The 16,039-nt window shown below is 38.8% G+C and overlaps 2 protein-coding genes across 2 annotated transcripts; both read right to left on the bottom strand.

Moving 5' to 3' along the window:
* Nucleotides 1–3,310: 3,310 nt before the first annotated feature.
* Nucleotides 3,311–4,607, bottom strand: LOC104436949 (zinc finger protein STOP1 homolog; the record flags this gene model as incomplete). The annotated part of the gene is made up of 1 exon (XM_010049807.3): nt 3,311–4,607. A coding segment is annotated over one exon (1,119 nt), but the record flags the coding sequence as incomplete, so codon positions are not given.
* Nucleotides 4,608–7,076: 2,469 nt separating this feature from the next.
* LOC104436950 (aspartate aminotransferase, cytoplasmic) lies at nt 7,077–13,399 on the bottom strand. Its single transcript, XM_010049808.3, has 12 exons — nt 13,200–13,399; nt 11,937–12,008; nt 11,614–11,675; nt 11,459–11,542; nt 10,428–10,527; nt 10,215–10,335; nt 9,519–9,682; nt 9,146–9,283; nt 8,877–8,998; nt 8,404–8,498; nt 7,981–8,101; nt 7,077–7,591 (listed from the first exon to the last, which is right to left on the bottom strand). The coding sequence occupies exons 1-12, from the start codon at nt 13,314–13,316 to the stop codon at nt 7,507–7,509; spliced, it is 1,281 nt and encodes a 426-aa protein (XP_010048110.1). The 5' UTR covers nt 13,317–13,399; the 3' UTR covers nt 7,077–7,506.
* Nucleotides 13,400–16,039: the final 2,640 nt, after the last annotated feature.

Raw genomic sequence — 16,039 nt, 5'->3', positions numbered from 1 at the left:
GTTTATATTTTTGTCATAATTAAACGCGTGGCTTTGGAACTCTTCAATGAACTCTTCATTGTTTAAAAGATTGATTGACCATGGGTTGATTAATGGAAGTTTTCATTTATGCATTTGTAGTTTCTTTAACAGTGAATCACGTGACTTTCTTACAATTACCATTTTCTTCATTTTGAGGTTTATCTACATTGATATCATACGAAATATAAACATGACAAGATATAAAAATATTCATTTTTTTTTTTTTTTTACCATGGATCATCAAATAGCGGATGTAATATAGTGAAATCCTTGAATTTCATAATACACCTTATCCAGTTCTGTTATAACTATAAATCCAAACAACAAACTCAGTATTTTATAAATATTAGAGTTAGGAATAATTACCTAGTCAATGTTAAATCGAATTTGAATTCAGTTCTACACATTTCAGTTTTATCAATACAATTCTAAGACTTTGCGCAAAATTTTAATATAGTCCTCCCATCCAATTGCTACCAAAATTTGCAGACATGTCTATTCATCACGGGCCATCCTATATGGCACACTGGCATACACAACTTATAAATTGTCACGTCAATGGCAACCAACAAGGACAACATTAGAATTTTATACAAAGGTTTAGGACTATATTATTGAAATTGGAAAGTTCAAGAATGAATCGATATTCGTATAATAAATTTATGACTAATCGGATAATTTTCGTACTAGCACGTTAACTCACCTTGTGGACCAATACCGAACGCTCTACTCTTCACTCCACCTTCTGCGTAGTCCCACCGTTACAGAGAGTTCATGAACAGGAGATGTATAGGTCGTTATCTTCCACGACCAAGAGGCTTGGTTACAAATAAAGTGAATGATCCTACCGGTATAGCTCACCTACGAGGATGGACAACTACAAATAATCTTTAGACAACTTCAGTAAAAAGCTTGCAAACATATCTTTGCTCAAGAGAAGAACTCGTGGCGTATTGAAGCAACAAGAACTGAAAACAAAACAAAGCATCGTGGTCACTTTCTTCATACATTTCAAGAGGGTAATGTCGCCTCCAAACTTAAGCACCAAACAGTCTGAACATTTCTCGAGAATATAAACAGGAAGCTTGAAAATATAAAGCATCTGCGTAATGTGCTGAATGTTCCCAATTCGAGCTTCCGCAAGAATATTAAACAACAGCAGATAATAAAACCTCATGGTGAACATTTATTTATAAACCTTAACATAATGCATGAAGGGTTTTCCCAATTAAAGCCACAGCTCCAGTGACAAGCTTGAGCACAACAAATTCCATTTGACATCTGTAAGAGAAATAGAACAGATCCTCTTACCCATCAGATGACAGACAAACATGGAATCCACTTGCCCGGAAAGCAATTTGCTGCTCATTCAACCCCGACAATGTAAACCTGCCAACATGCTTTATAGATGATACAGCAGTCGCCGGGGGTACCTATTGGCAGCAAAGACAGGTGCTTGAAAGAGAGATGCAATCAACCTTAAAGCTAATGCACCCACAAGCTGCAAGGAACCGTGTCCTAACAAGTACCACCAAATGCAATGATCACCTTAGAAGAGATTACCAAGAATGAGGTCCAAGATAGGACTTTGGCAGGAATTTGCTGAGTATTTAGAAGCTTAGGCTGCTAGAACCAAAATGCCTGCAGTCCCACCTTCTAAGTAACTTCAGAACTATAAAACTCTAACATGTTCATGTATGTAATTGGGGGGGGGAGGAGACAGAGAGTGAGAAGGAGGGAAGGGAGGGAGGCTCTTCCATGTAAAGCATCAAACAATTGCTTCCGCATGTTATGAGAAGATTAGTCATTGTCTTCATCTCAATTGTCGATTCATAGAACAATTACCTGCATATATAAGCATAATAGATGCAATTTTATAGAAGATTCAAACTGCTGCACTTTCTGTAATCCCTGCAAACAATTTTATAGAAGATTCAAACTGCTGCACTTATCTTGGACAAAACAATAATATAGGATAGGACATGCTTCCCTAAACATGGCTGGGATTCAGTGATTTACCTACAAGGAAAATAAATCTGCATGCAACCATTGCCTGTTTCATCAAAGCAACACCAAGAGTCGTCTACCCATCAGCTGCAATGCAAATAGTAGCAATACCCACTAAAATCAGTCTCAACACATAAAAGACCATAATAGCCAGAAACTCATTTAACTAAAAAGATCTTAAGAAGCATGCTGAATACACAATGCATGTCCGTCTTTTGATTGGACAAACTGCTAATTTGTAGGAGGGCACTATTATGGGATTGAATCGTAATACTTCCACTTATAGTGGTTCCACTAATATTTCTCCTATTACAGGATTCAGTTTTCCCATTTGATGTGGTTAATTTCTCGACCTGATCATGAGTTAGGATCCCTGAGGTCCAATCGCTACATTAGGAAAATAACTATACCTATCAGACCCAGATCTGCTTGGTTTGGAACCATCTTGTATTGGGAAGAAGCAGTATCAGTACCAGCACACCCTTGGTACCTTCTCATTGAGATCTTATTTATCATTCAAAAAGTTTTACAGCTCTAGCCAGCTTGGCAGGTCCACCCAAGCCCAAACTTTGACACACAAAGGATCTTGTTTTTCAAATAATGAGCAAGCTGGGGAAAAGCTTCTGAGGAACAAGACTAGCAAAAGCCAAACTTCATACTTGTTATTCTACAAGAGCACACTTAAGCCCGACTCGACCCACAAATTGACCAAATTTCACAAGTAAGATGCAACTTATACGTAAAGGGAGTACTAAGGAATGCACTTAATATAGCAGATTAATTCCAACTATATGAGTAATCTGGTGCAAATTGTTGCTTGACAAATGATGGCTACAGGCTGAAAAATGATAAAACTTTCAGGTGGCTAGAGAGAGGACATAGTCACGTTCCGATTGTCTCATTCATGATGAGATTCCAGATCAAACAACAGCCAAGAGCTTACTCGCTTAATATGCACAGCCACTAATATTACAGGAGAAGAAATTCCTAACAATTGCAGACAGCAACTCAAGTTGGATTGCCCAATGTCTCAGTCAAGCGACAAGGCAAAGCTAGTTGTATAACACATAAATCAGGATAGTAGGAGCTCCAGGCACATCAGCAACTGCAGATCAAGAGGAACACCTCAATTAATAGTCATGGATCTGAATAAGCGCAAACAAAGAGATTGCTTTGGAATGGACTTGCCCGCTTGCTCATTTCATTAAGGCACTTCTAATTACTCCAGTAAAATGATGGTATCCCGCTTAAATCAATCAACACAAGTTCTAAGAGGGCGTGCTAAGTAAAGATGAAAAATTTATTGCACATAGAGAAACGACCAGGAAGTATAGATGCTACAATGATCAATAACAATAACGCCAATAAACACAAAATCATATTCAACATTAATACAGGAACATAAAGTGTACAACAAAGCAAGTACGTCACCAAACATAAATTCATCCACCGGCCAAATGTCAAACCCTGGGAAACTCCTGCATACCACTGCCCATCCCATTCAAGACATCTTGAAAAGAGAAGTTATCAAGCGATCCAAACCCATCAAGCAACCCATCAAAGAAACCACTGTCGACTGAATTCAACGCCAATTCCTCATCCTCAATCTTGGCATCCTCATCTTCATCATCCTCCTCCATAGGAACAAACCCAGACGCCTTCTCCTCATCATCAACGGCGACCGCGGGCATGTGACCCTCGAACAGAGCCATGTGTCCAAACAACTTATCCTTCCTGGAGAAGCTGGTCCCACAGGAACACTTCCACTTAGACTCCCCACAGTGCTTCAAGTGGCTCTTCAAGTCGGCCAGCACCGAGAAGCTCTTCTTGTTACACCTGTTGCACGAGTACATCTTCGGGCAGTGGCTCCTCTTGAAGTGATTCTTCACGCAGATCACCGATTTCAGGGGCCGGAACTTCTTGTGTCCTTTGTTCCGGTTACACCCATCGAAGGGGCAAGAGAACCTGGTCTTCCGAGGGGCGTCCACGCACCTCTCGGGCTTCGCCAGCGCCTCGGGCGTCTTGAACTGATTGCCGTGCGCGCGCATGTGCATCCTCAGGTTCGCGTCCCGCTTGAACCCCTTCCCGCAAATGTCGCAGAAGTGGACGTGCTCGGCGAGTAGCTCGACCGCGTCGAGCTCCACGATCTCGCAATCGGCGTCGAGCTCGTCCTTCTCGTCCTTCAATTCGACCTCCGGCGGCCTCGCCACCGCCGGGTCCACGGGGTTCACGGCCGCCAGCGCCGGCGGCAGCAGCTTCGGATCCGCGCGCCACGGCTCGGGATCGGGGCTGGGGTTCTGGAAGCAGGCCAGCAGGGCGGCGCCGTTGACTACGACCTGGTGGATCGCCGACGCGATCTCCGCGGACACCATGTCCATCTGGTCCTTGCGCAGGAGGGCGTTGCTGCGGAGGGACTGCGACAGGAACTGCTGCACCGAGTCCATCTTCACGCTGACGGTGGCGAGGTTCAGGAGCGGGACGCGCGGATCGCCGTCGCCGACGGGGACGGGGACGGGGACGGACCCCGGCGCCGGAGGGCTCCGGCGGGGCGGGGTGGGCTTCTTCGGCGGCGGGCGTGTTCATCGCGGCGGAGCTGGAGAGGGAGCCGTCGATCGGAGATGGGGAACCGCCGGCAGGCAGCTGAAGATATAGAGAGAGAAGAAAGAGAGGGAGTGATCAAAGGAGACTTTTCTTCCCTGTGTTTTTGGGGGGAGCGAGACGAGAAATGGCCAGACGTTGACTAAATGGAGGGGGGAGGGACACGTGTCGGAAAGGGATTTGGAGAAGGCGAGGCGCACGCCATCCTGGTGGTAGGGCGAAACTGCCCCCGGGTAACTTCTTTCTCCTCTGACCAAAAAAAAAAAAAAAAATTCCTTCTCCAGACTCTTTCCAAAAAAATTCGCTTTTTGAATTTCGCAAAATTATCCACGTAAAATGTAATTATTGGATTCGGTTTAGCATGTGTACCACGGCTCGTCGATGGGTTGCTCCCCACCGGCTATGATCCCTTCTCCTGAAAATAGAATTCTATCGGAAGAAAACATAACAACAGAAGATAATGTATTTATCTTATTATTTTATACATAAATTCAATAAACCTAATTAGTTTTATAAATCTATTTTGAATCAAAACCCATAGTCGATATTCGCTTATGAAATAGTATCTCAATGATGACTCTCATGAGTATAAGAGGCTAGAATGGGTTATAGATCGCCCATGCATCACCTCGATTAAAGGCGTATTGAAATATCGTCGTATCAACCATTATCATATAAAATAATGGTATCAAAATCATGTTAATTTGCAATAATGATTGATTTGAGTTGAAACCGTGTAAGATTAATCCACATTTGGAAACGTTTCATATGGTCAAGATTACCTTATGGGAAGCAAAGCGAGTCCAATGTGGCCTTTCGAATCCGTGTAAGGGAGAAGGGCATTATCCGCTGGGCATCAAGAAAAGACGGATGGGCCCAAGCAGTCAAAGCAGGTAAAAGTCTTAAAAGAGGGCTGCTTAGTCAATCTGTGGTCCAATTTTTCCTTCCCTTTCACTTTTGAGTTTTTTGGGGCGCGTATGACAAAATTTCTGTTTTTCGATTTCTCTGTTTTCCGTTAGAACAGGTTTGGAAAACTCATTTGGAACACATTTGATTTACATTTCAAAGCATTTCTATTATAAAAATAAAGAAATTGAAGAAATCGAAAGTTGAAATTTTTAACTTCTCGGTTTAAATAAATCAAACCAAATCAAACCATATAAAAACCTTGCGTTTTCTTGCTAACTTAATTTACTCATAAGCACAACTTTACAAATTATTGCTAATTTTCTTTTTCTTATTTTACTTGTGTTTTTTTTTTTTTTTTTTTTTTTTTATAACTTCCTCTTTAGAATGAAAGGCAATTGAATGGGTCCCCAATTTTAAAAAATAACCGAAGTTCTTAAATGCTTACTTAAAAACAATAGGGCTATTTCCTCTTAGAAAAGGCACGCGCATGACTAGTTGAAGAAAAAGTTCTTACGTAATAGATGAATAAAAACACGCCTAGAAATTTAACCTTATTTTTTTACGGATTCAAAATTCTTGCAAAATCAAAATAATTAGATTATTACACAATCTTGAATTTTAATTCGAAGGCAAGAAATTCAACTCTTTGTTATGCAAAGGCCCATTAAAGGTTCATTGAGTAACAATAAAGAAATTAGGGATGAGCAACCTGACCGATTTCAATTCGAGAATCAAAATAAACCGATCTTCCCCCGATTGGTTTATAACCATAAACATTACTTTAAGGTAGAATTCTCATATATTCCTTTATACCATTAATTTTATTTTGTTGATAATCTTGTATAATACTAATTTTTGATAAAATGACAAGGCTATATAGGCACCATTGATGGCACCCATATTCATGCTTCTGCAGTACTTGTCTAAATCTACGCAGGATGAGCTTGCAAATGATACATTGACCGAGGAGTGAAACCAAATAAATACGCTTAGGAAAACAATTGCTAATAAAATGGCAATGGATAATAATATGCCGAAAATTCTATGAAATTGTATTTTCAATTTTTGTAATGTATTAGTATTATTTCAACTATTATTTTGTATTTGAGGATTTCATATGTTTTATCTAATCAATTTATTATATTCCTAGAAATATAAATTTTGTTTGTTATTAAACGGTTTCTTTTTAGAAATAGAAATTTTGAGTCGTTATCAAACGGGTTTTAACTTTCTTCGTAAACTTATATGAGAATAGAAATTAAAAAATTGATTTCGACCAGAAATCAATTTTTCTCAAAATTTTGTCATGCGAGTCCAATGTGACCTTTCGAATCCGTGTGAGGGAAAAGGGCATTATCCGCTGGGCATCAGGAAAAGACGGATGGGCCCAAGCAGTCAAAGCAGGTAAAAGTCTTAAAAGAGGGCTGCTTAGTCAATCTTTGGTCCAACTTTTGCTTTTCCTTCCCTTTCACTTTTGAGTTTTTTAATAGACCCATCTAGAAACTTTCACACTCCTCCTTAGATTTTAATATAATTTCAACTTTGAAAAGGCAAAAGTTCATTAGGTAAAGTGCAAACAAAATAGAACATTATTGAGCGTGATTCCACAGTTCCCCACGGTGGAAATAATCATTGGTGCCAATAACATCAGCCCCTTTCTCTAGGCTTATAACTGACTATTGACTACCACAGCATCTTTCATTACTTGAAGAGCAAACCATCTTGTTGGTTATAGATGGTGTAATGCTAAGAGTACTGTTCTTCCAGCTCCTACATGCTTGTCGAATTCATGGGAGATCAGATTGCAACACCATATACTTGTAAGAATCGACACGACCTCTGAATATAAGTACCAAACAGCCATCGAACATCTCTCGATGTGTCCCTAGAGGCATTTACATCGGAAGCTTGAGTTTCTTGTTTGATGGATAAGTAGGATAGTCTAACCAGGAGGGCCATTTTGCGGACTAGTCATTGTATCTGAGTAACAGCGGCATGTATTGCGTTTGCAAGGTGAGGGACCGTATTGGCGCTCAGTCCCGCCATGTTGATCCTCCTGCACAAGACTTGATGTGAGATCCGAGATATTGAAGCAATTCCGAAAGCGAAACTTTTCTTTTTTTCTGACCGATTGATTTCTTGTGTTTTGGTTTGTCAGCTAAACCTTGCTGTATTAGGAGGAAACATAGGAGCTAAGAAGATTAAAAAGGAAAACAAATCTTCATAGGAAGAAGTTTGCTAAACATCCCTGATTCAAGATTTTGCTAAACATTCCTCATTCAAGCTTCCATTATTAAGAATATAGCACATTCATGAAAACGGAAACCTCCATGTCAATGGCCACAGACCTAATGCCTGAAGTATTCCTGATTAAAGCCAAAAATCTGTGATGAGATCATGTACATGATGGTCATTTATGTTTATAAGTAGAAAAGATACTCTCACCCATCAGATGACATATAGACATGGAATTCCCTTGTCATGAAAGCAATTTGCTCCTCTTTCAACCCTGAGAATGTAAACAAACCGACGTGCTTGAGGATATGCGTCCAGTCACCAGGGGTCCCTGTCAGCAAGGAGACGTGTGCTTGAACATTTGAGTATACGAAACAGAAATATTGAATGCAATTAACCTCCATAAAACTAACTTTAGAATACTGGCGAACTACAAGTAATCATATCCTAAGAAGTATTGCCAAAGGATTGCATTGCAAGTGGCATATGCCACTCGTACGATGAGGTCAAAGTGGGACTCCAACATGAAGCTGGTTGATCTAATATACCGGCATTCCCACCAGCTCTCTAGTTTTAGAACAACACAAAGAATGCCAGGTAAGTGTGTGCGTGCCCACACAGATTTGTGTCTACCTTTTTCATGTAAAGCATCAAATAATTGCTCCCGCATGCATGTGAGCCGTTTAGTCATTGTCTCCACCTCAAGTTTCCATTCATTGAACAAATTCCTGCACATATGAGTAATATAGACACTTGAGCAGTATTTAGTCCTTTTCTCCTCTTCAAACTTCAAATGTCTTCGACCAGCAAAAATTTTTTGAGGGCCATCTTAACTAATTTTCTCCAATCAACAAACTTTTACCTTAATTAAACTTTTTTAAAATTGGACCAGAAAGCGAGGTGAAGAATTAAAGCTATAAAACCCATTCAAAGTAAATTTATTGGCACTGATTTATAAATCTAGAATTTTCCTCTGAGTTATAAAAGCGCCTCCTGAGAAAGCACATTCCACTGCTTAAGGTATTAGTTATACAGTCTTGTTGCTGATTTATTTTTCCAAATAAAGTGAAACACATAACCTTTGCACAAGTTGAGGTACTTTATACCTGTCTTTTAAGATGGTAGCTGCAATGGCAGCGCCATGAATTGGAGGATTTGAATACATGGGTCGAATGAGAAGCTTCAACTGACTCTCAATTCGGGTTACCACATCTGCAGTCTTGCAAACCTGCACAACATGAATAAGGGGTATGACAAAATAACAAGAAAAGCATGAAAGCCATTCCACTGCTCTACAAAAGAGGATGTAAATTATAGGAGGCAGTTCCCACATTTACAGGCATCTATTTCTAGGATTCTAATTTGATTAACTTACTACACTGAGTGCACCAACTCGTTCTCCATAGAGTCCCATGTTCTTTGAGTAGGACTGGACAACAAGGCATTCGCCACCATCAGCAACAAACTTTCTCACAGCTTGTGCATCATCTTCTAGGTTTCCACTTACAAAACCCTTAACAAATAGACAAACATTAAATGGTCACTCCTTCCACTCATCAAACAGCTTCAAGAATAACAGCATCACTTTACTATAATTAAATATCTACTGGCAAACAAAAGTAGAAAGTGAAATCAGTGACCATAGTTAATATGTTGCAGTAATCTAAGGTGCATATAGGTCTGAACTACTAAAGAGATTAACCGAATCTGACTAAACCCTCCTAGATTAATATGATGGAACCACCAACCTGATAAGCACAATCAAAGAATGGAAGCAACCCTCTTGATCTGATAATCTGTCTGATCTCCTCCCACTGCTCAACTGTTGGATCAACACCGGTCGGATTATGTGCACAAGCATGGAGTAGCACAACAGCTCCCAATGGGGCAGAAGCAAGGTCTTCCAAGATACCTGTTAGATGACACAAGTGAGGTAAACAAACATCTGCTCCAGGTGTTGAAAACGAAAGCAAAACTAAAGAGAAACATCAATTTTCTAGAGGACAAGCAGGGTTGTCCATGTTGTGGTTGAAGTTATGTGCTCGCTGAAAGCATGACTTTCTATCTACTCCAGGTGTTGAAAACAAAAGCAAAATAAAAGAAAAACATCAATTTCTTAAAGGACAAGCAGGGTTGTCCATGTTGGAATTGAAGTTATGTGCTTGCTGAAGCATAACTTTCTATCATCTACTCCAGGTGTTGAACGCAAAAGCAAAATTAAAGAGATACATCAATGGCCTAGAGGACAAGTAGGGTTGTCCATGTTGTGATTGAACTTATGTGCTTGTTGAAGCATAACTTTGTATCATGTCTAATTAACTTAAAAGAAATTCCTGCACTAAAAGGCGGGCAATAAATTACACGGAAATTTGCGCCTGCAAAAAAGAAAGAGAGGTATGGATTATAACAAGAAGCAGAGGTCGTAAGTGGAAAAGATCAAAAACCTTGGAAGTCTAGCCCTTTTGTTACTGGATCATAATAGCGGTAAGTCCTCAAGCAAAGCCCAGCTGCTATGAAGAAGTTTGGATGGTTACCATATGTTGGCTCAGGAAGGTATACTGTGGACTGCAAAACAAATCAGATATTTGACATACAACAATGTCCAATCATCATTAGAGCAAAGTGAAGATGACGATTTTGGAGAAACCGACATTTACCTGGTAATAATATTTTGCTAAGAAATCGGCACCAATCCTCAATGAGCCAGTCCCAGACAAACATTGCACGGTGGTCACTCTATTTTCTGTAATTGCAGGGCTGTCATAAAGCATGTCATTATAGGTAAGCATGCCCATCTTCTCCCTCAACACAGATTCAAAATGGCGAAATTATGGGGTGAAATGCATTTTTATATCCTTGATGTATGGAGGGTAGTGCAGACTTTGCACCCTTACTAAATGGAGCACTCTTCCAGGCTCAAGACTCTCTCTCTACCTTGCTCCCTCACACCCCCCTCTCTAGTTTTTTTAGTAACGCAAGGTATCCAAAATTTCTGACTGGACCAATTACCACAGATGCATGCAGAACCCCTCTGTCCACATGCATCAGAGGGGACACTCCACTTGCAGGGCGGTCGGCACGACAAGGTTACTCTAGATGGAAGACACAGCGATGTGAACATGGATTAACCACTCAGCAAACCCTTGGGGCTTTCCTAAGCTCAACTTTCATTTGAGACAATCATCACCCGTGTCCATTTTCCATCTCTTGCATGTATTTGACATGGCTGTTAGAACTAAACATTCCCTTTATTATGGCCAAGCAATCCAACAGCTGAGATGAAATATCTTTTTCATGAAGACCCTCCCTCCCTCCCTCTCTCTCTCTCTCTCAGAATCTGTGTGAATGATATGGCTACCATATAGCATTGTGTGCTTCTAAATTCTAATAAGTAACTTTCCACTTTAGAGCCCAAAAACACTTCAAACAAACGTACAGATGTAAACATCACAGGATGTAACAACTGTTGTAAAATCACAGTTAATAGTCAATGCAATAAATCCAGGGGGCTAAGTGCTTGATCCCACATTGAAATAGGGTAAGATGCAATATTCTGAGAATTGATATTGTAATAAGTCAGTCCACTGCCATAAGCAAATACAATTATATAAGAATCGCAACACCATATTCTTGATGAAAAATTTATTGTGCATTGATATCGTGCAACTGGAAACAATATTCTTCATACCTGTCTGTACCAAATATTAGCTTAGCACTCAGTTCCCTAAATTCTGTCAGTCCAGTAATTGGCAAGTATTCTTTATTAGCGGACCTGAAAGATGTGCAAATAGTTGTTCACTTCCACACCATTGGATCATGAAAGATAAAGAAAATGCACCTTACTTGTCACTAAAAAGGAGCTCTTCCGCTTTTCTAACCACATTTAGAAGAAGAGGTTTGCCATCCTGTTTTGCCAATTATACAGACAACAAGAAACCAAAGTCCATTATGAACAGCATTTAATCTATTGCAGTCACAAAAGCATTTAGCTTGTCATGAGGACATCCAAATGACTAAAATTTTTAAGCAAACCCTCAACTTTCCCATTGAGAAAAGCCCTAATAACAATTTTATGACCACAGATTCATCAACAAGCGACAGAATATTGATGCTTTTTCACACCACACTTAAATGTAAAACATTAACATGACGCAAGAAAGACTCACCTCCGTCCTGTAAACACCCATACCCAGGTTCAGTTTCACTGGGCTGGGATCTTTACTGCATGCAATCATCACCTATTTTATCAAAGCAACAGCAAAGTTCTTCCATAAATTCAAAATAGTAGCAATACGCAGTAAAGTCAGCTTCAACACAACAAAAAACTACAATGGCCAGAAAGTAGATAAAGTAAAATGATGTTAAGAAACATGATGAATGCTCAATCCGGGTTTGTCTCTTAATTGGACAAATATCTAGTTAGTATGAGAGCAAATGTCGGGGGACTGAATCTTGATACTGCCTCTCGTAGTTATGTCATGCATATTCATCCTATACCTGTGTTTCAGATGCTCATCAATCTTCGACCAAACAAAGAAAAGATCTACTTGATGTGGTTGAGTTCTAGACCTGCATGAAGCCAGTGCTTGTTGGGTTTAAGAGCTCCAGTCATCGTGTTGACAGCTTTGTACAAAGAATTATACCCATCAAATGACACTAAGAAAAGTGACCATGAACGAGTAGTTCCCATTTACAACCACGTCCCACTCACTGAAGTTCACTCATTCTTGGACGTTTATACGACGCAACTTTCTAGATTTTCAACCAAGCTAGACCTCACCTGATCTTAAAATATTTAGATATTAAACCTCGCCTCCATCTATCAGTTTAAACTTTTAAAATAACTGACATAGGTCCACAAATTTTACGTTCAATCAGAGTAGAAGGTCTGAACACAAATCCTACAGGACCCCTATTTGCCTCTCTTGCTGTATATCTTCACGTTTTAGTCTTGGATCAAAGTTCAGTCTACTGGTGAGGAGCAATGTTTGAAAATTTAAATATTAAACCACACTTTCATTTAACCGCTTAAGCTTTTAGAACAATTGACACTGACTCATGCAAATTCCTACACTTGGATAGCTTATCGACTGGATTTTGTTCCGTTGACATCCTCCGTTTCACACCTAACACGAAACTCACTAGTGATTTTCCAGTTCCGACACAATTCGAGCAATCCCGAGAAATTGGTAACCCATTGACGAAGGCCAGCGAAACCTTCGGACAGCTAGAGAAAGAAGAAGACGGGCCCTCATTCCCATCCGTTTCTTTCACGGTGAAGTTCCACATCAAGTGAGCAGCCAATATAACAAACAGCTGGCGTGCATCTCATGTTTAGCCACATTACGATGGCTACAGGAGCTCGAGAACCCAATGTCTCCCGAAACAAGCCACGAGCGGAGCGAGGCGAGGCGAATTGGGTCGCGTACCGCGTAAATTGGGATCTCGGGAGCTCGAGGCACCCGAGCGAAGGCGGACTCGTCGACCCGGCAATGCTGAGCCGTCGACGTCTCTTCGCGTCGGTCGGGATCGTTGTCCGGCTCCATTTTTCACCTGGAAAGGGAGAGGGGCGCAGCAGAAACAGTGACGCCTTTTTCCCGCAAGTACCGCGGATGTCCCGAGGTGGTCGACGTCCGACCGTCCAAATTTAAAATTAGTGGATAACGGCACAAATAATTGATGAATTTTCAAATTATCTAATAGGATAACTTAAACTTTTGCATAATATAATATAATTTATGAATTTGTAATTTATTTAATATGGTCTTCAGACTTTTGATTCATGTCAAATGTAATATCTGAATTATATAAAAGTATTTAAAGTAATCATTTTATTAATTCAAGATCAATGATGACTTTAATTTGGGTACTAAATTAAACATATATTAAAAAAATTCAAAGATGACATTGTATATCAAGAAAGAGTTCATAGGTCATATTGAACAAATTAAAAAATTCATAAATCACATTACATACTAAGCCAAAATCTAATGATTATTTGTGTTATTTTCCATAACTTCTTTCAGCTTACTTTCTTTCACCAAACTAATTTTCATTTTATATTATGTTTTTCTCTTTTCTCTTTCTTTCATTTTCTTTTTATTCCTTGACCTTGGCTAGTAACCAGTCACGACGATGGTTGGTGACTAGCCATAGGCATGCTAGAGCCTCATTGGTTTGAGGCAATGGCTAACAACCAACCAATGAAAAATAAGAAGAAAAGAAAAGGAAAATAATAAAAATAACTAAAAAAGATATAATAAAAATATTAAAAAGGGGTGTATGAAGGAAAATATTTTCCTTGTCCAATAGTGAAAAATATTTTCAAATTTATTTTCAGATTTCAACTAAAAAATAAAAAATATAATTATTTTCTTGAAAAATGTCTCCCCGAAAATGTTTTCCGGGAGTATCGTATTTTCTGCAAAATATATGGATTTGTAAAATATGAATTTACTTACTTTGCCTATGAAATGAAAAAAATTGACAAAGTCATCTTATTCTTTCCAATATTGAGGATGCTAAAAATATTAATAATTTCCACAACCACGTTCTCGTGATGTCCTGGTGCACTAGCTATATATATATTTAATTTCTAATATAGTGATTTTAGATGATAGTAGAATGGTTATGACATTAAGAAAATTGTAAATTTGATTCATTTTCTGTCTAATAAAAACTTTCAAGTTTCCAAACATGTCTTTCTATCTTCTATATATTAAGGCAAAACATTCAATTGGCTCATTTTTCCGCTTCCAAAACTACCCTCCATTAAAATCATAAGAAAAATATATCAAAAAATTTCTATCCACAGTTCAATATTCACTTGCTCCACTAGAACGGTGACGTTAGCTATCCGAATAATCCACTCTGGCTCATTTCCTCCGCTAAAAAGAAAAATTCATCTTTCCCCCGTTCGAGACAATTATATAATTATTCAATTTTTCGCCCGCATGCAGTGCACGCGCAGCTCTAATGCACACGTAGCACAATTTGCATCTATCGTGTAGTTACCATAGATAGTACCTTGGATTAATGTTACAAAAATATATCTGCAATAAATTTATTTTTCATTAGTCTTTGTTAAATTAGATTAATATTATAAAAAATCATAAATCTATATACTCATGAGAAACGGAATGTAAAATTCCAAATTAATAAATCTATCAATTGTCACATTTCATTTAACTCAAATTTTAATGGAAACTGACAATGACAAATTTATCACATGTATACCTAGTTTATGATTAGTTTGAAGTAAATTTATCACAATTATATCAATTTGGAGTTCTTCATAATATTAATTCTAATTTGGAAAAATTTTAATTAAGGGCCTAAAGTTTTTTCTCAAAAAATGACCTAAAATGGACATTAGTTTGAAGTGAAATTTATCAAAAAGCAATTATATTAATTTGGAGTTTTTTTCCTTCTTTTTTAATTTATTTTCTCGTATTAATTCATCATGCCTTCGCCTTTTTCACACGAGTGGACCAAGATGTGACACTCAGCTCGATTCGATCCCCATATCTTGTGGTCATGGTCAAGCACGAAGCATGATGAGGTGTAAGCCATTAGCTTGTTGCCCTCGTTGTCATCGATGCTTGAATTCAAATCGGTGCTCACGTAAGTTATGATTGATCTTAGCGAGGAGAAGCCAGATTGAAGTGCCTAAGCCAAATTTATTAGAGGTTTTTGAGGATTCTCTATGATATTCATGTGCATTGATTTGTTCAGTGAAATATGTGGTTTTGGGATTTTCTAAGCGATTTTGCACTTTTTTCATCTTGTTATTCTCTCTCAAATTTGTGTAGATAATATTTTGGAGTTAGAGAGGCAAATTTGTTTGAACATGTGTAGATTAGAGTCATTCGTTTTTTAGATTGAGTGTTGTCTGATTCGAATCGCCACCAAATGCAAGTATCTTCAATCACGAGTCAGAATGATTCGGCAACATTTGAAAATAACCAGCATGCATGACACAATTGGACCCTCTCAAGAAGCCACATATTCCACCTCAATGCAATATGTGTCTATGAATGTTATGAATAATCCAACCTGGACCCAATAAAACATTCCCAAAAAGCTACGAGTGAAAGTTATCATGGCATAGGCAATTTCATTGGCGGGGAGAGCATGAAATTGTTACTTTAATTGCCATAATAAGTTTTTACAAGCAAATTGAATAAAAACAAAACTCACTGATGGATATTTCTTGATTCTCAAGTTCATTATCATTATCAGAGAAGGTGAGCGGTGGCGAATAACTTAA

The sequence above is a fragment of the Eucalyptus grandis genome, chromosome 3, assembly GCF_016545825.1.
Source record: "Eucalyptus grandis isolate ANBG69807.140 chromosome 3, ASM1654582v1, whole genome shotgun sequence".
NCBI lineage: Eukaryota > Viridiplantae > Streptophyta > Magnoliopsida > Myrtales > Myrtaceae > Eucalyptus > Eucalyptus grandis.
This window is presented reverse-complemented; position numbering and strand designations above follow the sequence as displayed.

Bases quoted from the DNA above. Each gene is read 5' to 3' on its own strand.
- LOC104436950 (XM_010049808.3), bottom strand. From the start codon at position 13,316: ATGGAGCCGGACAACGATCCCGACCGACGCGAAGAGACGTCGACGGCT. The intron at 9,284-9,518 runs GTTGGTGGTTCC...CTATTTGTTAAG, and splicing joins TCTTTGATTGTGCTTATCAG to GGTTTTGTAAGTGGAAACCT. The intron at 8,102-8,403 runs GTAGACACAAAT...CCTTGCTGACAG, and splicing joins TGATGCTTTACATGAAAAAG to GGACCCCTGGTGACTGGACG.